Source organism: Somniosus microcephalus, unplaced genomic scaffold (assembly GCF_052327205.1).
Source record: "Somniosus microcephalus isolate GS21.2 unplaced genomic scaffold, FLI_Smic_1.0 unresolved_chr1, whole genome shotgun sequence".
NCBI classification, from domain to species: Eukaryota; Metazoa; Chordata; class Chondrichthyes; order Squaliformes; family Somniosidae; genus Somniosus; species Somniosus microcephalus.
Window position 1 is genome coordinate 151,249,173 of NW_028225179.1, and position 24,140 is coordinate 151,273,312.

General features: G+C 45.8%; 1 protein-coding gene across 1 annotated transcript in view; it reads right to left on the reverse strand.

The window, feature by feature from the left end:
- Window positions 1-24,140, reverse strand: part of LOC147096256 (butyrophilin subfamily 1 member A1-like) — a 56,928-nt gene that overhangs the window by 15,867 nt on the left and 16,921 nt on the right. The window contains exons 4-6 of the mRNA XM_085975112.1: window positions 20,040-20,324; window positions 10,524-10,652; window positions 846-872 (exon numbers count right to left, since the gene is read on the reverse strand). Of these exons, the coding sequence (XP_085831238.1) occupies window positions 846-872; window positions 10,524-10,652; window positions 20,040-20,324 (441 nt within the window). The remainder of the gene's footprint in view (window positions 1-845; window positions 873-10,523; window positions 10,653-20,039; window positions 20,325-24,140) is intronic.

The following is a 24,140-nucleotide window of genomic DNA, read 5'->3' on the forward strand; positions in this document are numbered from 1 at the left end:
CTGCTCAAGTTAAGTTGTCTTCTGGCAGGTTAACCAACCAGCAAAATCTCTACTCCCTCCACAAAGAAAATAATAACCAGACAAGCCTAAAGAAAAAGAGAAAACATGCAAAAATATATAAAAAGATGCCACAATATATATTATATAATAATTTTTGGTGTAATTATGAAATAATTTGCCGATTTCATTGATGCGGAACATTCCGCCGTTTCACACAGCATTCTGATCCCACACGTGAAGTGTATTTTTCAAGAACAGGCAACAAAGAATAATTAAATACTGATAGCAAAAACTCTTAATTGAGAAAGGACAGGATCTAACCCACTGCACCGTGGGGTTCCAGAGCAGAAAAGGGCAGTATCTAATCCACTGCACTACCCAGTCTCAAAGGTGAAAGGGTAGTGGGTGTAAAGCTGGTGGCTTGTGTGGAGAAAAAATACCAAAGGAAAGTTGATGGTTCTGTGATAGGACGTTCCAGTATTTGACAGTGCCTAATCTAATGCACCAAACTGTTTCAAAAATGAAAGCACAGTGTCTAACCTCCGTACCACACACTCCAAGAGGTGAAAGTTCAATGTCTAACCCTCTGCACCACCAATCCCAGAGGTGAAAGTTCAATGTCTAACGCACGGCACCAACCAGCAGGACGTTGTTCTAACTAAACAAGGTGTGAGGGTCACAGGAATGTAAAATGGTCAAGGCCATTGGTATAGGCTTTTCATGGAAAACAAATGGAATTGTAGAACTCTATCGTCAAAATTCCTGGATTCCCATGCAATGAAACTGCAATTTTCTTATTCAGTCACTGTAAATCGGAGCCCTGAAATGGTTCCTAAATAGCTTACCTTCCAAAGTGCAAAACAGTTGTAGTTCTAAAAATCAAGAACACAGGGATGTGTTAGTGCGAGAGATTCTGCAGCTACTGTCACACCCTGTAAAGGAACACTGGCTACACAAACACAACACAACTTAATATGCTTCCTAACTAAATATGAAATTAAACTCTTAATCTAGATTAATAAAGAAAAAGTGTGATAATACTAACAAATAATTGATCACATTTTAAAAGTCTAAGGGGGCTAAATTCAGTTGGTTTGCGCCTCCCGTTAGCACCCTAAGGGGGCGCTATTTCAGCAGGAGGTTAGGGGCAGCTGGACGCTATTTCCGCCAGGGTCAGGGGGACCTACCTGCGGCCGGGGCGACGCTAGTTAAAGGGGAGGTGGCGGGCGACCATTTTTGTTGTTGGCCGCCTGACAGCGCCTGCCCCCGTTGCTGTCCCTGGCCCTGTGAAGCCCCCCCACAGGGTGCCGGCTGCTCTCCATGAGCCCGGCACTCCTCTTGAATGCCGGGCTCGTTTGCCGGGACTCCCGATCCCTGGTGGCCCAGCTGGGCACCGGGATGCGCTGTGCCAGGCCCCTCCCCTTTAATAAGGGAAGGTCTGCAGTACTGCGGCGCTATGTGCTGCAGCGCCACACGTGGTGCCGCGATACTGGCTCGCAGCACTCAAGAGGGACGCGGGGCGCTCCTCCCTCTCGGGGCGCTACCTGGAAAAAAATCGGCCGCGGGGGCGCTAACTTTTTCGGGTCGCTACCCAATTTTTACCCCTAACTCTCTGAAGTTTAAGATCTTGACTGAATTTACAATTGATGTTTTTCATCTTTCACCTGATGTTCCAGTGATGGTGTAAAGGGCTGTATCTCAGCAACAACTCATTATTGGTTCAGCTAATAAAACATGGGCTGCTGCTCCAGACCCAAAACCATCACTTCTATTTCCCCTTTTTTTCCTTCACCCTGCAAGGCCGTATTTCCTATTTTCATGCCTCCTTTCATTTCTCCCCTCTTGGGTACTCTGCCAAAATCAGTACCCAACCCTTCAGCACTCCTGAACCTTGCTACTTTTCTGCCACCATCCTAGGCTTCACTCCATTTCAGATAAGCCTAGAGCTTCCATTTGTGACTCTCTTGGCATCCTCCGAAGGGCTCATTGAGGCACTCGTCACTGCCTCCATATGAGGAGCAACCTCAATTGCTCCATCCTACTCTCTCGGCAACCTTCCCACCCAGCGTGCCCGCTGGGGGCTAATCTTGCCAATCTCTTTCCCGTCCCACTCAACAACAACAACAACTTGTATTTATATAGCAACTTTGATGTAGTAAAACGTCCCAAGGTGCTTCACAGGAGTATTATAAGAAAAAGTATTTGACACTGAGCCACATAAGGAGGAATTAGGGCAGGTGACCAAAAGCTTGGTCAAAGCGGTAGGTTTTAAGGAGCGTTTTAAAGTAGGAGAGAGGTGGAGAGGTTTAGGCAGGGAATTCCAGAGCTTAGGGCCCAGGCAACAGAAGGCACGGCCACCAAAGGTTGAGGGATTATAATCAGGGATGCTCAAGAGGACAGAATTAGAGGAGCGCAGATATCTCGGTGGGTTGTGAGGCTGGAGGAGATTACAGAGATAGGGAGGAGCGAGGCCATGGAGAGATTTGAAGACATTTGAACTCACCCCTCCCAATGCGGACCCTGGGGACTCTGCCATCGGCATCCCCCTCCAGAATGTCCAATTACTTGTGAACAAGGCCCTTGACATCCAGGAGCTTATTGTGGATGGTTGCATCGACATCCTGGCCTTCACAGAAACTTGGCTATGGGGTGATGACACCTTCCCCCTTATTGAAGCCTCCCCGCCTGGCTATACCTTCCATCATTTGCCCCGTCCAGACCACCGCGGTGGCAGTGTGGCTTTTATCACCAAATCACAGCTTAGTCTGTCCCCCTACTCCGCCGGCACTTTCTCCTCCTTTGAGCAGCTAACCTTGATCCACCCTTCTCACCTCTCCTTTAAAATCCTTGTTCTCTACCACCTACCCAGGTATCATGCCAAGTTTCTCACAGAGATACCTTCACTCCTTCCTCCCTCAGCCTCTGCACCAAGCGATTTCTCATCCACAGTGATTTCAACCTCCATCTCAACTCATCATGCTCTCTCTCCCGAATTCCTCCCTTAATCTCTCCCTCCATATAAACTCCCCTACCCATATTCATGGCCACCCCCTCGACCTTGCCGACTCACGAGGCCTCGCTACTCCCATCATGTCAATCACTGATCAGGCAATCGCTGGTCAATTCCTTGTATCCCTCTCCACTCACATCCCCCTTCCTTCCGTGTTTGCTCCCAGAAAAACTATCCCCAAGTTACTTACAATGGCACTTTCAAATTCCCAACTGTCTAGCCTTTGGCCTCCCATTCGCCATGACATTTCTGCAGCTACCGGTCTGCTCAATTACACCCTCACTTCCACCTTTGATGCCTTTGTCCACATTAAAACCTTTACTGTTTCTCACCCTGGTCCTTCGCCCGGTATGATCCCCATCTCTGGTCCCTTAAGTCCAAGGAACGCAGATTTTAAGTTTATGGCGGACAACTGGTTTAGGATCATCCTGGAATGAAAAGACAACCCCCTCCCCGCCCGACTTCTCCTCTCCACTACAAACCGCCTTCTGAAACACCTCTCCCATGCCCCCTCCACCCTTATCTCCAACAACAAATGAGCAATGGCAGGTGGCAAATAAGCAACGGCAGGCCTACAAGGTGGAGAGACTTCGGGTACAAACCAAGCATTTCCCATGAGGAGGAAAAATTGGGCATAAAACCTAGAGCTCCCAGGATGACAAAGGAAATAGAGGTTAAAGTAAAACAGAAAAAAGGAGGTTTATGACAAATGTCAGGTACAAAATACAGTCGAAAACCAGGCAGAATATAGAGAGTGCAGGGGGAAATTGACAAAGATTTAAGAACGGCAAAGAGAGTATGAGAAAAATTCATGGGTAACACAAAGGGGAACAAAAAATCTTAAAGAAACATATAAAAAGTAAAAGGATTGTTAAAGGAATGGTAGTGTCGATTAGGGGCAAAAAATTTAATCTTCTTGTGGAGGGAGAGGGCATGACTAAATTACTGAATGAGTACTTTGTATCTATCTTCACTAATGAAGAGGATGAAGTTAATGTCGCAGTAGGGGAGGGGGAGGGGGGAGTAGAGATATTGGATAGAATAAAAATAGATAGAAAGGAGGTGCTAAATAGGTTGGCATCACTCAAAGTTAACAAGCCAGATGGAATGTATCCTTGGTTGCTGAGGGAAGCTAGGGTGGAGATAGCAGTAGCTCTGACTACAATCTTTCAATCTTCCATGGATATGAAACTGGAGCTAAAGGACTGGAGGATTGCAAATGTTACATCCCTGTTCAAAAAAGGGGAGGGGGGATAAACCTGGTAACTATAGGCCAATCAGTGGTGGGTAAACTACTAGAGACCGTTGTCAAGGACAAAATTAATTCTCAATTGGAGAAGCATGGATTAATAAGGGACAGCCAGTGCGGATTTGTTAAAGGCAAATCGTGTCTGACTGACCTGATTTGATAAAGTAATAGAGAGATTTAATGAAGATAGTGCAGTAATGTATATGTAGACTTTCAGAAAGGTATTTGATAAAGTACCACGTAACAGACTTATTCAGAAAATAGAAGCGCTCAGTATTAAAGGGATGGTGGTAACTTGGGTATGTAATTGGCTAAGGGATAGGAGACAGAGAGTAGTGGTGAACGGATATTTTGGGGGTCAGTATTAGGAACATTGCTTTTCTTGTTATATATAAATGATCTGGTATAGGGAGTAGAAATTTAAAATTTGCAGATGATACAAAACTTGGCAACATAGTAAATAGTGAGCAGGACAGTAGCAGACTTCGGGAGGGCATAAATAGACTGGTGAAATGGGCAGACACATGGCAGATGCAATTTAATGTGGATAAATGTGAGGTGGTGCACTTTGGGAGGAACAACATGGAGAGGCAGTATAATGTAAATGGTATTAGTTTGAGAGGGAAGCAAGAGCAGAGGGACCTGGGGGTGAATATTCACAAATCTTTGAAGGTGCAGGGCAAGTTGATAAGGTGGTTAATATACCGTATGGAATACTTGGCTTTGTAAATAGGAGATTGAATGCAAAAACAAGGAAGTTATGCTAAACCTTTACAAACCACCGGTTAGGCCTCGGCTGGAGTACTGTGTACAATTCTGGGCACCACACTTTAGGAAGGATGTCAAGGCCTTGGCGAGGATACAAAGGATGTTTACCAGGGTGATACCAGAGATGAGGGACTTCTGTTACGTGGAGAGATTGGAGAAGTTGGAATTGCTCTCCATAGAGCAGAGAAGGTTAAGGGGAGACCTAATAGAGATATTCAAAATTATGAGGGATTTTGATTGAGCAAGTAGGGGAAAAAACTGCTTCCTCTGGCAAGTGGGTCAGTGATCAGAGATCATAGACTTAATATAATTGGCAACATAACTAGAAGGGAAATTAGGAGAATTTTTTCACACAGAGGGATGTTAAGATCTGGAACGCACTACCTGGAAGGGTGGAGGAAGCAGATTCCACAGGAACTTTCAAAAGGTAATTGGACAGGTACCTGAAGATGACTATTTTGCAAGGTTGTGGGGAAAAAGGTGGAGTGTGGGATTGGACAGCTCTTTCAAAGAGTCGGCGCAGGCATGCCAGGCCAAAGGGCCTCCTTCTGTGCTGTACGATTCTATAATTCTAACAAGTGCGAGGAGCTCATGGACTTCTTTGTCACCAAGATTGAGACCATCTGTTCAGCTGCAATTGCCACTTCCCTCCCTTCCCCTAGCCCACCATGCCAAACTTCCCCTAAGGCTCCCCCCCTGCCCTAGCCCTGAACTCACATCTTTCTCTCGTTTCTCTCCTATCTCCCCTCATGCCCTCTCCGAGCTTACCTTGTCCATGAGACCCACCTCCTGCTCCCTCGACCCCATTCCCACCAAACTGACCACCAAATTTATTTTCCTGGCCCCCATATTATCTGATAACATTAACGGTTCCCTCCTCTCAGGTACTGTCCCCCTCCCCTTCAAATCTGCCATCATCACCCATCTCCTAAAAAAAAAAACCATTGACCCATGGTCCTTGCAATCTACCACCCCATCTCCAACCTCCTTTTCCTCTCCAAAGTGCTTAACCACATTGTAGCCCGCCAACTCTGTGCCCACCTTTCCCACAACTCCATGTATGAACCCCTCCAATCATGTTTCCACCCCACCATCCCACTGAAATGGCCCTTATCAATGTCACAAATGACATCCTACATGAACATGGTAAGTGATCCTTCCTCATCCTTCTCGACCTGATTGCAGCCTTTGACACGGTTGACCACACCATACTCCTTCAATGCCTCTCCTCCTTCATCCAGCTGGGTGGGACTGCCCTCCTGCTCTGTTACCTCTGAAATCCCTCATGGATCTATTCTTGGCTGCTCCTATTTCTCACCTACATGCTGCCCCTAGACGACATCATCTGAAAGCACAGACGACACCCAGCTCTACCTCACCACCACCTGTCTCAACCCCTCCACTGTCTCTGATTTGTCACGCTGCTTGTCCAACATCCAGTCCTGGATGAGCAGAAATTTCCTCCAACTAATTATTGGGAAGACGGAAGCCATTGTCTTTAAACCCCACAATCAACTCCATTCCCTAGCCACTGACTCCATCCCTCTCCCTGTCACTGTCCAAGGCTGAGCCAGACCATTCGCAACCTTGGCATCCCATTTGACCCTGAGGTGAGCTTCTGACCACATATCCGCTCCATCACCAAGAACGCCTACTTCCACCTCCATAACATCGCTGGTTTCCGTCCCTGCCTCAGCTCATCTGCTGCTGAAACCCTCATCCATGCATTTATTACCTCTAGACTTGACTATTCTAATGCTCTCCTGGTCATCCTCCAGTCTTTCACCTTCCATAAACTTGAACTCAACCAAAACTCTGCTGCCCATACCCAAACTCACACTAACTCCCATTCATCCATCATCCTGTGCTTGCGGACCTACATTGGCTCCCGGTCCAGCAACACCTTGATTTTAAAATTCTCATCTTTGTTTTCAAATACCTCCATGGCCTCGCCCCTCCCTATCTCCTTAACCTCCTCCAGCCCTTTGAGGTCTCTGCGCTCCTCCAATTCTGGCCTCTTGTGCATCCCCGCTTTTAATCGCTCCACCATTGGCGGCTGTGTCTTCAGCTATCTGGGCCCGAGGCTCTGGAATTACCTCCCTAAGCCTCTCCTTCTTTAAGGCACTCCTTAAAACCTCTCTCTTCACCTGTCCTAATATCTCCTTATGTGGCTTGTTATCAAATTTTGTTTGATAATGTTCCTGTGAAGCACCTTGGGATATTTTACTAGATAAATACAAGCTGTTGTTGTTTCAATGAGAGAAGAGGGGATCACAGCCAGCAAGGATTACAGTATCTGCCCACAAATAAAGTAAATGCATCAGCAGGTTATAGATTAGCTGTGTGTGTATGTGATTGTTATGTAGCACTATTACAATAACCACCAATACAGGGCTGAAGCGGGGGAAATCAAGCTGTAAAACCTATAAATTTACCAGCAATTTTCCTGAGACTCTGATAATGCAAAGTGATGCCATTACTTAACCGCTGAAAGCTGTAAATAATGGGTGTGTTAGCTGCCAAAATTAATTAAAAATGTGCAACTCTCCAGAGTTCAAATGGTTCATGATTTAGTGAGTTCAGCTATTTACCTGTTCGTTCATTTGAGCTTCCCCAGGCCAGAAACTGGTAACTACTGGACCAGGCACCTTCTCTTGATCACCATCCAATGCCCCAAACAGAAGTGCATGTTTGAATGGCAAATGAAAACCGAATCAGGTTTGGCTGTAAAGGGCTCCAGATCCAACAGCCCTATTCATCCATTCAACCCCAGACTTCGACAGATTCCCCCTTTTCACTCACTGAAATTTACTACATACATACGAACATATGAATTAGGAGCAGGAGTCGGCCACTCGGTCCTTCGAGCCTGCTCCGCCATTCAATAAGATCATGGCTGATCCGATTACTCCACATTCCCGCCTACCCCCGATAACCTTTCACCCCCTTGCTTACCAAGAATCTATCTACCTGTGCCTTAAAAATATTCAAAGACTCTGCTTCCACCGCCCTCTGAGGAAGAGAGTTCCATAGACTCATGACCCTTAGAGAAAAAATTTCCCCTGATCTCGGTCTTAAATGGGCAACTCCTTATTTTTAAACAGTGACCCCTAGTTCTAGATTCCCCCACAAGAGGAAACATCCTCTCCACATCCACCCTGTCCAGACCCCTCAGGATCTTATATGTTTCAATCAAGTCACCTCTTACTCTTCTAAACTCCAGCGGATACAAGCCTAGCCTGTCCAACCTTTCATCATAAGACAACCCGCCCATTCCAGGTATTAGTCTAGTAAACCTTCTCTGAACTGCTTCCAACGCATTTACATCCTTCCTTAAATAAGGAGACCAATACTGTACACAGTACTCCAGATGTGGTCTCACCAATGCCCTGTATAACTGAAGCATAACCTCCCTACTTTTGTATTCAATTCCCCTCGCAATAAACAATAACATTCTATTAGCTTTCCTAATTACTTGCTGTACCTGCATAGTAACCTTTTGCGATTCATGCACTAGGACACCCAGATCCCTCTGCATCTCAGAGCTCTGCAATCTCTCACCATTTAGATAATATGTTTCTTTTTTATTCTTCCTGCCAAAATGGACAACTTCACATTTTCCCACATTATACGCCATTTGTCAGATCTTTGCCCACTCACTTAACCTATCTATATCCCTTTGTAGCCTCCTTATGTCCTCTTCACAATTTACTTTCCTACCTATCTTTGTGTCATCAGCAAATTTAGCAACCATACCTTCGGTCCCTTCATCCAAGTCAATTATATAAATTGTAAAAAGTTGAGGCCCCAGCACTGATCCCTGTGGCACAACACTCGTTACATCTTACCAATCAGAAAATGACCCATTTATGCCTACTCTCTGTTTCCTGTTAGCTAGCCAATCTTCTATCCATGCCAATATGTTACCCCCTACACCATGAGCTTTTATTTTCTGCAATAACCTTTGATGTGGCACCTTATCAAATGCCTTCTGGAAATCTAAGTACAGTACATCCACCGGTTCCCCTTTATCTACAGCACATGTTACTTCCTCAAAGAACTCCAATAAATTGGTTATACATGATTTCCCTTGCACAAAACCATGTTGACTCTGCCTGATTACTTTGAACTTTTCTAAGTTGAAGTAATTAAAATTTATAATTAATATCATTAAATGTTAGACATAGGACCTAGGTAGAGGAAAAATATGTATTCAGTAAGTAAAGTATGTAATGTGTGAATCGTAAAATGGCTGACAGCTAAAAACCGTTGGGAAAATCTCACAGTCACTAATCACAATCTGCTTGCTTTGCAGAAGTAACTTGAGCTTAAGGAAGAATATGTATTCAAAGTAACTTGAGCTTGTTAAGGAAGAATATGTATTCAAAGTGACTTGAGCTTGTTAAGGAAGAATATGTATTCAAGGTGACTTGAGCTTGTTAAGGAAGAATATGTATTCAAAGTAACTTGAGCTTGTTAAGGAAAAATATGCATTCAAAGTAACTTGAGCTTGTTACCAGAACAGGAACTGTTATCTTAAGAAAACATGTTACTGAACAAACCATCTGACCAGAGACAAAGGGTGGTTGTTGCAGCAATAGACTAAGCCAAGGCCGCAGTCACAGAAGGTCCCGGAACCAACTGATAACAGAAATGTGATTAATGTCATGCTTTATATTTGCCATTCAGACATTGATAGCTTTGCACCCGCCCTGAGGGCAGGGTATGACTTTTGTGTATAATTGTGAATGTCGCTAGGGTGTCGGGGAGTCGAATCTGAGAAGGGTCTCAGAAGGTCTCCCCAGGCCTGTGAAAATTAAAGGATCATTTTGAACCATCACTCGAAGTCTGTCATCTGTACCCAGCTAAGCGTCGACCTTGTATATCACTTGGTCCGCTTTGGCTTACATCATAAGTGCCCTGCTTTATGTCTTTAATAACAGCTTCTAACATTTTCCCTATGACATTTTCCCTACCTGATTTATATCCTTTCCACCTCCTGTTTAAATATTTCCCAATGCTGACCAACAGTTCAAGTTAACAATTTATCTTCTTTGCAATCTGGGCAAGGTCCCCTTTATATTATTACAAATTGCATTTTTCAGTCTAGTACCCTTGTACTCAACTTTGCTTTTCCTTTACTAAATCCAATTATATCATGCTCAATGTTTCTCAAATGTTCCCCTACATTTAGGTCTTTCTCCTCCCTTTATAACCCAGAGCCAGGTCAAGTAATACTTCTTTCTTTATCGGAGTAGCAGCATATTGATTAAGAAATCATTCCTGAACACACCGAAATAAACTTCTACTTTTTCACCAAATTGTTCCTATTCCTGTCTAATTTTTGGGTGATTACAATCTTCTACTATTATAATTCTATTGTTATTATACATCCGCAATTTGTCTACAGATTTCAAACTCAATTCACGTACACAAATTTCATATTTTATAGGCTTTATGAATACAATAATGTTGAACTATTATTTGTGCTCTTACCTTTAATCTTTTTATCTTCTTTTCTGTGGACCATTATATCAACAGCAGCAGCCGTAATCACAAGGCCTGCAACCGCCCCAAAAATTACAAGCCAGATGTTGAACATGTTGACTATAGGGAAGAACTCATCTAAGGTAAAAACACAGAATCAGTACCTGATTTGCGGTGCCCAATACCATATAAAAAACACTGGGTTCTTGTTCCAAAATATTATTCATAGGTCTTCACCAATCCTCAGCAGTAATGTCCAGTATTGACTCCCATCCGAATTATATTGGTAAACAATATTTGTGACAACAAGGACTTATATTAATATAAAAGCAAAATACTGCGGATGCTTGAAATCTGAAATAAAAACCAGAAAATGCTAGAAATACTCAGCAGCTCAGGCAGCATCTGTGGAGAGAGAAACATTATATTAATATGGTGCCTTTAACAAGAGAAAAACTTTCCAAGGCACTATATTAACATAATAATTTCTTGTTAATGCAAGTGGTGCGAGGACAAACAAGTTAAAAGAGAGGTGACCAAAAGCTTTGTCATAGATGTGAGTTTTAAGGAGGGTCTTAAAAGGAGAAGATGGAGGTGGAGAGGTTGAAGGCTTTGGAGAGGGAATTCTAGAAATGGCACCGAGGTGGCTGAAGGCATAGCAGCCAATGATGGGTCAAAAGAAAAAGGGAATGCACAAGAATCAAACTTTACAGATGAGAAGACGGATATTAACCCTAAAAGTGCAGTAACAAACTTAAAAGGAATAAACAAATGAACTAAGTGGACTGTACAGATTTGTAGAACAATTACATTGGCCCAGTAATTCCTGTCACAACGCGTGAGTAAGGACGGGGTACTCACGCGTGTGCCAGGAGGAATTGACGGTTTTCAGCATGCACAGCGCATGCGCTGAAAACCGGCATTTCCTGTCCTCTGACCCAAGGGGTTAAGAGGCTGAACGCATGCACGGTATCGGGCAGCGTGTGCGACTTGGATTTCCTGTATTTTTACAGATTTGCGCATGTGTAAAGGCCTTCGGTTTTTATGCATTGAAAAACCACACGTAAGTACTTAGTTTTACAGGTAAGTGGTCTTTTAGTACAATTTAGAATTTTTTTTTTCCACAGGTTTATTATTTTTAAAGAATCTACAGTAAGGTAAGTTTAGTTTTAGACGCTATTTTTTAAAAATTTATTTTTTCCAAAAATTTGATTAATTGTTTAAAATAGTTTTTTAAAAGTTATTCATAGTTAATTTAATTATTGGGATGCTTTTTAAAATTTTATTTAAAGTTTAAGTAGTGTTTTGGGGTGCAATACTTTTCATGAGTTTGACAGTCTTTACTATCAAACTTATGAATGAAGTTTCCCCTCCCCTGATTGGCTGAACAGTGCTCACCTGATCCCAGCCGGCACATCGCACTAACTACACCGCTGGGTCAGGTTAGCACAGCGCGCCGGGATCAGAAACTGGCCACTGACAGGAAATCCACTGCGGGCCAGATTTCAGATGTCGGCGCGCAGGGTGAGCGCACATCGGGGGCTTGCACGCGCGGCAAGCCCCCGACAGGAATTACTGGGCCATTATATCACTGGAGAATCCTGCAATGCTTGCATACTGTAAGAAACATAAAACCCTAAAGAAAGTTGCAAGTTATAAGGGCCTAGAAATTCAGCGGGGCGCCAGCCTCGCCAGGGCGCTAAAAGTAGCGCCCCGGAAGTAGTCGCGGCCGCCCACCGGAAATTGACTTTGCACGCCCCAGAGGGAAGCACGGCGCTACTCGAGGCGCCCCGCATCCCTCTTGGGGCGCTGCAACTCAAAATCGCTGCACAACGTGCCGCAGCGCCACACGCTGCGGCACGGCGCGCTGCGGTACTGCAGGCCTTCCTCCCCTTCTTAAAGGGGAGGGGCCTGCTGCAGCGCGATCAAAGATCGCGAGTGCCGGCAAAAGAGCCCGGCACCGAGGAGAAGTGCCGGGCTCTTGGGACACAAACAGCACTCCGTGGGGGGGGGGGGTGCTCAGGAGGCCGGGGACGGTGGTGCGGAGAGGTGCTGGCAGGCGGCCAGCAAAAAAAATGGCCGCTCAGCACCTCTACCGCCGCAGGTAGGCCCCCCTGAACCGGTCGCAAATAGCGACTGGCGTTAAAGCAGGGGGTGCCACTAAATTTCGCGATCGGGGCGGTAGCGGGGCACTGCGCACACCAATGACATCATCGGTAGCGGTGCAGCGCTAACGGCTAGCGCCACCATTAACGTCCCGCTAAATTTAGCGGGAGGCGTGGCCAGTGGCTACCGACCCACTTAGCGCCCTCTTAAGGCGCTAACGGGTGGCGCAGCCCACTGAATTTCTAGGCCAAGGTGTTTAATGATTCCATAGGAAATAGATCTGTAGCCCACTGACTTATCACCCAGAAAGAATTCCAATCACATCAGATAAGAATGTAAGAAGTCACACAACACCAGGTTATAGTCCAACAGCTTTATTTGAAATCACAAGCTTTCGGAGCGCTGCTCCTTCGTCAGGTGAAGTGGAGAAATGCAAGTCCACCCCAGTCCAACTCCGGCATCTCCACACCATCAGATAAGAACAGAGAGAGAGGTCTTAGGTCAACATAAGTACAAGCAGGCCTCCCAAACAGACATAGCGAGACTGATAAGGGAGACAGCAGGGAACCAGTCAGCAGAATAAGCAAAACATTCTTAACCATAATAAAACATTTAGCACAAAAGATAAGAAATAACTGAATTCCAGCTCAGGAAATAAGATGGTCAGAAAGTATCTTTGCCCTGGTAATAAAAGTCAGGAGGTGGATGAAAAACGATTGATATCTGTGATTCCAGCCCACCTAAATAAGATATAAAAATGGGCAAGAGAGAGAGAGAAGCTAGCTGTTAAGAGGAAAGACTTCCTTGGAGTGGATGAAATGCTAGCGTCGGCTTAACACGCTGTACGAAAGGCTTGATATTTAAAGATATCTAGTAGACGAGAATCATATACATATAAATTCAAGTGTAGCCATTGACCAAATAATATTACCCATAATTACTCCTGGGTAACTAAAAAAGCTAAGACTTGTTCAAAATGTAGCTGAACAGTCAAAAGCAGTTTTGCCTAAGTTTTGATAACAAACAGCCACAGACTGCGAGTGAAGGTTAAATCATTAAATAACATACTATGATGCTAAGTAGAACTTAGATTTCACTTAATAAAACTAATTGCATCAATATTTAAAGAATAATTAGTATAAGGACATAAAATGAGAGAGCTCATGGAGATATGGTATTTATCTGGTAGATTAAAGTGAGATAGTCTGGATACCTCAAGACTAGTGAAACAGCGCTGATATGGGCCCTTGGTATAAATGCCTTGTACCAGGGAAGCTAGAAATGAAAGAGATAAAGTAAATTCCAATGGGGTGAAAAACTATAAACAAGATAACACTGAACATGACAAAGTTGGTGGAAAAATACTGGAAAGGCGGGATGCTACCTTAGTCTGAGTGACAATGGTATTTTGACCATTAGAACTAATTAAAAAAGGTGATTTTGTTAAAGACCATATATGGACACTGGCCAAACCAACTTTTGATAAAAGGGTTAAAACCTCGATACCCAAAGAATAACTTCACACAGACGTACTGCAAGGACAAAGGAACAGACTTAAGACGACATCATCTGTGTCCGAGAGGTTCCAGAGACCTAGGGCTGCGAGCTACTCGTTAAAACTATCGCCTAATATTAAGTATATTACGCTGTATGCTTAATAAATCTTGATCTATTGCTCAAACATACTGGCTGCTGCCTATTGGTGTCTTGTCCAAGAACTCAGAGATCGTTAAGATCTTACAACTCTGATTAGGCTCAACCTCTGAGGTGGATATCCACCCTGGCTGATAGCCTAACACCTCCAACAGCTCGAGGAGAGAACCAAGAGAAGTGACCGTCATCGCAGACAGAGACATCCGTCAACATTCATAGACGTCCATCCATCCACCATCCATCCGGTCATTTTGTTCTGGCACGGGGCCGTAGATCGCTTTCATCTGTCACGGGTTGTATGTCTACTATATCTATTTAAATCGCATGTAGTATCTGATTATGCTTAAACTGTAGCTCTCTAATAAAAAGCCTTACAACTCCCAAGACCCTTTGGATAATGTGTGTGTGATCTGTGATCCAAATCTTACAATACCCTTTGTAGGATCATTTTCCCTAGGAGAACTTCATAACAGAAGTGATGCAAATTCTCCAATAGTTGTCAAACAAACTGGGAACGGTAGCATAGGGGTTATGTTGCAGGACTAGTAATCCAGAGGCTTGGACTAATGATCCGGAGACATGGGGCTGGATTTTCCTCCAGCAGTCAGGAAGGAGGCGGGACTACAACTTTCGGGTTTTAGTCCCGCCTCCATCGACGTCCGACCAATCCGCGCGATTTTCCCTTGATTGACCTTGTTAAGCCCGCCCAGCGGGCTCAGCAGGCCAATTAAGGGCCACCCGGCAACAGGTGACGTCACAGTCTGAAATTTCATCTGTCAGGACGTGCTGACAGATGAAATATCAGTGTTTCACAGCTGTTTGAAGCTGTCAAACACTGACAGTCTGAGTTCTAACCTGAGTCCTTCTACACAGACTCAGTTAGACCTCATACCGGCGCTGAAAGCTGAAGGCTGTCACTTTTGACACCTTGCGGCCATTCTGCTTTCAGCGCCGGCTGAGTGATGGGCTCCCGAAGCCTAGAGGAAGGAAGGCTGTAGAGGTAAGTACAGGTAATTTAAACTTCTTTACACAATTCAAACACACCTACCTTTATACTCATGCACCCATCACTCACTTCAACACCGACATCGCGACCCCTCCAAGTCCCTCAACCCGACGGCCCGCCTGCTCTAACCTGGCGTGGTTTGGAGCCGTCGGGAAACCCAGACGACACCCCTCAAAATAGGGATTAGGCTAAAAACTGCCTGTTAACAGGCAGTTAATTGGCACTAATCCCGTCCCGCCTCGGGTCGGCGGGTCCCAGCCTCCTCTGAAACTTACGTGGAGGCGGGTTTTGGGCGGGATGGTGTCGGGACCCCCGAATTCAGGGTTTTTGCCCCCCCGCATGCCTAAAAGCCCGCCTCACGGCACACTGAAAATCTAACCCATGAGTTCAAATCCCTGGGGAATTTAAATACAGTTAATTAAATAAATCTGGAATCATGGAGCACAGGATGGTGACCATGAAACTACTGGATTGTTGCAAAAACCCATCTGGTTCACTAATGTCCTTCAGGGAAGGAAATCTGCTGACCTTACCCAATCTGGCCTATATGTGACTCCAGACCCACAGCAATGTGGTTGACTCTTAGCTGCCCTCTGAAATGGCCTCGCAAGCCACTCAGTTGTAACAAACCACTACAAAGAACAACGGTTCAAGAAGGCGGCTCACCACCACCTTCTCAAGGGCAATTAGGGATGGGCAATAAATGCTGGCGATGCCCACATCCCATGAACAAATAATTTTTTTTTTTTTTTTTTTTAAAAACACCCTGTAACAAGCATTCTGTTCTCATGCAGGAAAACAATGCACACAATTTGCAGGAATGACAAGCTACATGAGAAGGGACAGCAGATATTTACCCATTGACTCAACAGCTGGAGGAGGCAATTGAAATACTGGGATCCCACTCAGCATGGCAATAGGGGAAGGAGACATGGGACGTCCTTGTCCCACAGTTGGTTTGTGCAAACAAGTACTAATGTTCAGATATTAGACAACGATCTCAGTGGTCCTGTCATGAAAAGAAGAATGCTAGCAGAGCATCAGTCTCATACAAAAGCACTGCAAAGCCTCTCTGAAAATGTACAGCAAAAGGTAGGGCCAGCAACAGAGTGCAAGGCCCTCTTTAGCAGCAACATCAGAGAGGGCTTCTCAACAATTCAGAGCAGCCTCAAGTGAGTGGCACCTGCAGGAATCTGATGATGTCCCACAGAACACAGAGGCTGAGACATCACCTCCAATGTGCAGGAGTTGACCGGTAACATTCAGATGATGAAAATGGAGATTGCAATAAATACTGGTTAACCAAGATCTCCAGTGCACCATTTTGAAAGGTTTGCAAGATATTCAGGATACTTTCTCCCAGGGATTAAGGAATATTAGTAATCCCATCAGGTCCATTTTCCTACAGATCATTGGCAACCAATATCCTGATTCTATGCCTAGTGGGAGAGCAAGAGATGACTCTGGGGATTATGCTCTCCTTCAGAACAGCAGCACCAGAGTGCTCTTTGCCCAGCCTTCTCAGATGCTTTCACAGGTGGAAGGAAGTCAGCAGCTCAAAGGCTTGAAGGGGAACTTGGAGGTGTTGCCCTCGTCCTTCAGGTGATGGAGGTCAATGGTTTGGGAAGTGTGCAGCAATGGTACGCCGGTGGTGGAGGGAGTAGGTGCTGAAGTTGGTGAATGGGGTGCCAATCAAATGGACTGTTTTGTCCTGGATGGTGTTGAGCTTCTTCAGTATTACTGCAGCTGCACCCATCCAGGCGCTAGACAATATGACATCACACTCCTGGCTTGGGTCTTGTCGGTGGTGGAGAGGCTTGGGGGAGCCAGAAGTTAGACACTTGCTGCAGAATACTTATCCATGGCATTAATGTGGCTGCTCCTGTTGAATTTCTGGTAAATGGTGACCCCTAGAATGTTGATGGTGGGGGATTCGGCAATGGTAATGCCACTGAATGTCAAGGGGAGGTGGTTCGACTCTCTTGTTAGAGATGGTCATTGTCTAGCACTTATAGCAAGTAATATTCGCACCACATATTAGTTCAAGCCTGGATGTTTGCCAGCTCTTGCTGCATGCAGGCATGGACTGCTCCATCATCTGAACAATTGCAAATGCAGCTATGTAATCACCTGCAAACAGCCCTGCTTCTGACATTATGATGGAGAGAAGGTGATTGATGAAGCAGCTGAAGATAGTGGGACCTAAGACACTGCCCTGAGGAACTCCTGCAGCGATGTCCTGGGGTTGAGATGATTGACCTCCAACAACCACAACCATATTCCTTTGTGCCAGGTATGACTACAGCCCAGGAAAGCTTTCCTCTGATCTCCATTGGCTTCACTTCTCTCCTTGGTGCCTCACTCAGTTAAATGCCACCTTGATGTCAAGGGCAGTCATTCTAACTTCACCTCTGAAATTCAGCCCTTGGGTCCATGTTTGGGCCAAGTCTGTAATGAGGTCTGGAGCTGACTGGTCCTGGCAGAATGCAAACTGAGCATCGGTGAGCAGGTTATTGGTGAGTAAGTGCTGCTTGATAACACTGTTGATGACAGCTGAGGAACGGCAGTAGATGGTAATCAGAAGGTGGATTCCTTGCCTAAGATATTAAGGGGAACTGATCAGGTACATGGAGAGAAACTATTTCTGCTGGTTGGGGAGTCTAGGACTAGGGGGCACAGTCTAAAAATTAGAGCCAGGCCTTTCAGGAGTGAAGTTAGGAAACATTTCTACACACAAAAGGCGGCAGAAGTTTGAAACTCTCTCTGCAAATGACAACTGATGCTAGATCAAATGTTAATTTTAAATCTGAGATTGATAGCTTTTTGAAAACCAAAGGTATTAAGGGATATGGGCTAAAGGCGGGTATATGGAGTTAGGTAACAGATCAGCCATGATCTCATTGAATGCCTAGGTCGCAGCAGAGAGGTCTGTCAGGTTTTATTCTTGTTCTCCTTTCTAGTGCTTTCATTCAACTGAGCGGCTTACTAGGAGATTTCAGAGGGGACTTAAGTGACAGCCATATTGGTGTAGGACTGGTGTCGCGTATAGGCCAAACCGGGTAAGGACGGCAGGTTTCCTTCCCTAAAGGACATTAATGAACCAGGTGGGTTATTCTGACTATCCGCCTGCTTCACGGTCACTTTTATTGATACCAGCTTTTTCATTTCCAGATTTTTAAAAACTGAAATGACATTTTACCATGAAATGAACGGGTGCATTGCCAACATCCTCCTGACCACAGCATGGGCACATACCAAGAAAACAAATATTGGTCCCATTAATTGGAAGTGTGGTACTTCAGCAGAATATCTTCAACCTGGTGGAAGGTGTGTACACGATATCTCAACACTACCAGCCACCCTGATGCTCCAGATGTACAACTCCAATGTTGATACCAGGTTTAGTCACCAACAACTGGTTAATTAGGTCCTCGTGCTTTGGCAAAGAATCACGCCATCTGTGTAGCTGATTCTCCTTCCACATGCTGAGTAGGTCGGTAGAGGCTAGGGGCCTCCGTCCATGCAACCATTTCCTCCTTTTTGCCACAAATCTGTGATATCTTGAGACACAGTATATATATATATACACATATACATACACACACATACAGCACAACATGGCTTCCGGTAAGAACTGCACTGCACTTTAAAAAATGTTTTTAAAAGAACTGTACTGCATATGGCTTTATTATTATATACATCAGTAGTCCACCAGGTGGCTCTATTACAAAATCTACCTCACAACTTGGTCATGCTTCTTGCAATGAGTCAAAGGAAGCCCCCCTGCTGCATCCCAAGGAGTTGTGAGCATTGAATGATAACACTCTGGACACATGAGAAATACCAGGGGCCACAAACTATCACAGACCCTGTTCCATCACCAGAATTTCGGTGTGATAGGGTAGAACGTCAGCCTGCCGATACAATATGCCGAGTCCATCCCAAATCCCAGGGTTGGGATCATTTACATGTGGGGCTGGGCGTGCTCCGACACCATTTCTAAACATTAATGGGGCATGTGCCCCATGGGGAACGAGGAATTTCCAAACAGCTCCTTGCTGCTGCCCTAAAGGGACTTTTCATTCCAGCTGGAGGTTATGTGTAATCATGTACTGGGGGCGTGAGGTAGAACAGGCTGCATTTCTGATGGGTTTTGTCAGCTTACCAGTCCCATCTGTTCTGCTGAGGGGGGGGAGGGGCGGCTGGGGCTAGTGGTTGAAATTCCCTACTTCTGAGAATATCAGGAAAAACTCCGCTGCACCCATCCCCAGACAAAGGGTCACAGACTTTGCTATCATTCCAGTGATAAAGACCAAAGTGCTCTTTACCCCCTCTCACGCTGGCCCTGCAGTACTGTGTCCAGGTTAAGGTTGGCATTCACCTGGATCCCAGGTACAGTTATCAATTGACATTTGGAGCAGATGCCATTTGTAGCTTACAATAATATTCAAATCCTTTCTTCAGTCATACAAAACCACAATACCCAGTGTTCTTGCCCCTAATCTCTATCCAGTGATCACTGTTGGAATATGGACATGTGGATATTGGGTGAGGACACATCAGGCTCATCTGCAGTGTCGCAGATAGTCCACGAGCTTGCCAACTTTCTAGGTTCAAATATGAAAAACTGCCCCTTGGGCATGGTCCACAGGAGGACCAGTGCTTGTGGATCCACACCCAGTCTAAGTTAGTGCCTTCAGGAGAGGAGAAATTTAGTCAGGATTTTTTTTATATAAAACGATTTCTAAGCTCTCACATACCTGATATCTGGAGATGGGCCTCTCGTTTTTTGTTCAATAACCGGTTTTGAATGAAACATGAAAACTTGTTTACAGAATCACTTGTCACATCAATATGACTCTGGACAGCAATGAGGCCCCTGGAGTCCTTTATGAAATCTGTTTCGGACTGTGCGGTCACATCTTGTCCATTCCCATCCACCCACCATAGCTCTGGCTCAGGATACCATCCATCTGATTTACACACAACACGAACTCCTTGTTTGTTGTTTTCCTCCAGGTGAATCCAAGGCCGGTGTCCAAAACCTGCAATTAGGATTTCATCAGTAATCAAAAATATTACTCATTTTTATTGTTAAATGTGCAATTGCAACAATCTACAATAATTTTAGTCTGTTAAATGTTAATATAGGATGACCTATTCCTCCATTGACTGACCCAAGTATTAAAATCAGTGGGGGTAATTTTAACTTTGCCGATAGTGTAAAACAGACAATATCGGATTGGCCTCATGATGTGACAAACTCTTCTTCCACCACCACGTCTGTGCCTTCTCTTTCAGGCAGGAGCAGTTGTCTGTGAATCTGAATCAGACCACTTTTCCTGTCTCCAGCACTCTCAATCATTCTGGACTCCTTCATCTTGCCTTCACTCAATCTCTTCATCAACAACTGCTGCTGTGATATCAGCAGTTTCTGTTTCTTTAATTTATTTCCCTCTTCACTTGTAGCTTTCTGTTCCATTCCAGATACCATCAAACACACCATGAAAGAGGGCACTGATGTTGTCTGGCAGAAGGGCCTCTGACAGGCTGAGGCTGAACATCAATTGTCTGACGACTCCCCCCATCTAACTACAGACCATGACCCCACGACCAAACACCAAATCATAATCTCCCAGTGTTACCAAACTCATCCCTTCCAGAGACCTCCCTCCCCCACCCCATCATGCTTCCAATCTTATTGTTCCCCAACCCCGCAGCCAGTTTCCAATTCCTCCCCAAGATACACAAATAGCACTGTCTTGGCAGATGGATGATTGAAGCTTGCTGCTGTCCCACTAGACCAATATCCTCTGACCTTAACTCTTGTCCAGTCTGTACCCACCGACATCTGTGACTCTTCAGATACCCTCTGCCACTGACGATTTCACGTTTTCCACCAATCATTTCCTTTTACCATGCACAATCCCTCAAAACCTCCATCCCTCACCAAGTATGACTCCAGTCACAGAAAAATTTCCAGTTTATCCGCATTGACTTCTGTTTTACTTGTGCTCTTTGGTGCCACACTTAGCCGAATGGTGCCTTATGTCAAGGGTTCCAGAAGGAGCGGGAGCAGAGCAGGATAAAAGCGACACCAGCGAGGAGACCCGAGACCCGAAGGAGCAGGAGATGAGCGGGATAAAAGCGGCACCAGTGAGGAGGCCCGAGACCAGAAGGAGCAGGAGATGAGCGGGATAAAAGCGGCACCAGTGAGGAGGCCCGAGACCAGAAGGAGCGGGAGATGAGCAGGATAAAAGCGACACCAGTGAGGAGGCCCGAGACCAGAAGGAGCGGGAGCAGAGCAGGATAAAAGCGGCACCAGTGAGGAGGCCTGAGACCAGAAGGCGCAGGATAAAAGCAGCACCAGCGAGGAGGCCCGAGACCAGAAGGAGCGGGAGCGGAGCGGGATAAAAGCGGCACCAGTGAGGAGGCCCGAGACCAGAAGGAGTGGGAGCAGAGCGGGATAAAAGCGGCACCAGTGAGGAGGCCCGAGACCAGAAGGAGCAGGAGATGAGCGGGATAAAAGCGGCACCAGTGAGGAGGCCCGAGACCAGAAGGAGCGGGAGATGAGCGGGATAAAAGCGGCACCAGTGAGGAGGCCCGAGACCAGAAGGAGTGGGAGATGAGCGGGATAAAAGCGGCACCAGTGAGGAGGCCCGAGACCAGAAGGAGTGGGAGATGAGCGGGATAAAAGCGGCACCAGTGAGGAAGCCCGAGACCAGAAGGAGTGGGAGCGGAGCAGGATAAAAGCGACACCAGTGAGGAGGCCCAAGACCAGAAGGAGCGGGAGCGGAGCGGGATAAAGGCGGCACCAGTGAGGAGGCCCGAGACCAGTAGGAGTGGGAGCGGAGCAGGATAAAAGCAGCACCAGTGAGGAGGCCCGAGACCAGAAGGAGTGGGAGCGGAGCGGGATAAAACCGGCACCAGTGAGGAGGCAGAGAACCACCAGCGAAAATAACAACAAAAGCAACTACTACAAAACAGCTACAGTGACGTCTCAACCAGGGAAGGAGCTGATTGGTGAGTAGCTGGTAAGTGTGTCTAGTTAATAGTCTACAAAGTAAAGGCATGGCAGGGCAGCTCAGCCCCGTGGAATGTGCATCCTGTGCCAGGTGGGAAGTCCTGGACGCTTCTCGTAGCCTGGATGACCACGTGTGCGGGAAGTGTCATCAGCTACAGCAGCTCGAGCTGCGGGTTTTGGCGCTCGAGCGGCGGCTGGTGTCACTGCAGTGCTTCCGCGAGGCTGAGAACTTCGTGGATGGCACGTTTCAGGATGTGGTCACCCCGCAGCTTAAGAATGTGCACGGAGAGAGGGAATGGGTGACTGCCAGACAGAAGAGGAGGACCAGGCAGGTAGGGCAGGAATCCGCTGAGTGCATCTCACTCACTAACCGGTTTTCAGTTCTGAATACTGGTGGGGGCGATGGTTTCTCTGGGGAGTGCAGCCAGAGCCAAGTCCATGGCATCATGGGTGGCTCAGCTGCATGGGCGGGGGGGAAGGAAGAAGAGTGCAGGAGCAACAGTCATAGGGGATTTGATAGTTAGGGGAGCAGACAGGCGTTTCTGTGGCCATAGACGTGACTCCAGGATGGTATGTTGCCAGGGTCAAGGATGTCACTGAGCGGCTGCAAGACATTCTGAGGGGGAGGGTGAACAGCCAGAGGTCGTGGTCCATATCAGTCAAACAATATAGATAGAAAGAGGGATGAGGTCCTGCAGGCAGATTTTAGGGAGCTAGGAAAGATATTAAAAAGCAGGACCTCAAAGGTAGTAATCTCTGGATTACTCCCGGTGTCACGTGCTAGTGAGTACAGAAATAGTAGGATAGAGCAGATGAATGCGTGGCTGGAGAGATGGTGCAGGAGGGAGGGCTTTAGATTCCTGAGGCATTGGGACCATTTCGGGGGGAGGTGGGACCTTGTAGGATTCTCAAAATTTACAGATCCCCCATTATGAAAGAAAAACCATATTAAAGTGATTTTGGACCCTTGGTAAAAACTTCAGGTGGATAAAGGGCCCAACAAGGAGATTCAAGATCAGAAATCAGACTTGGCATTTTAAAAGAACATGTTCAGGCATGTTTTGGGAAAAAGGCTGCAACAAAGAATTTGGGATCTACCTATGTAGTAGCCAGTTTGAGTATTCAAGGTAATCAAACTGTCTGGGGGAACTGTAAAACGTAACTCAGCCCCTATCAAGAGATTTACATGCTAACAATAGCTCCACGGAAGAACCGCCTCACAAGACCCATCCAAAAACATGCATAAAACAAATCGTTTAGCCAACCTACAAAGAATCTCAGGCCCCACAGGAAACTCAAAGCTTGAGGACAATTCACTACAATTAGATAAGAGCTCAACAGCTCAGTAAAACCATCCCGAAACTACTTCTCACATTTTTAACGACTCCAACAACTCAGGAAACCGCTTAAACAATTTACACAACTTAATATTAACGAACCCGCCAAAATCTAACAAAAGACCTGAACAGATTTGGCGCGCAGATTAGCAGGCCTCGTTTTGTACAATTGGGGGCCTATTCAACAGTTAAAGGGGTATTCATCTCAAGGTACGTTCAAGTTCAGCAAGGCGGAGTTCACAGGACAGTACAGGAACATCACACAGGAAACAGCAACAGTTCCAAGTTCAAGGAGAGCCATCGCCGAGCAACATCGAGGTCGAGGAGCAAACATCTTGAAGCAGTTCTCTCTCGAAGAAGTAACACACCAATGGACACCTCACGACATCAAGGGCCCCACGAAACAACCAACCGAATGTTACCCACAGCCAACCGGGTAATATTGGGCCACCGCGACCAACAAAAAACCAACTCGGAAGAAACCGAAGATCCGCAAGTTT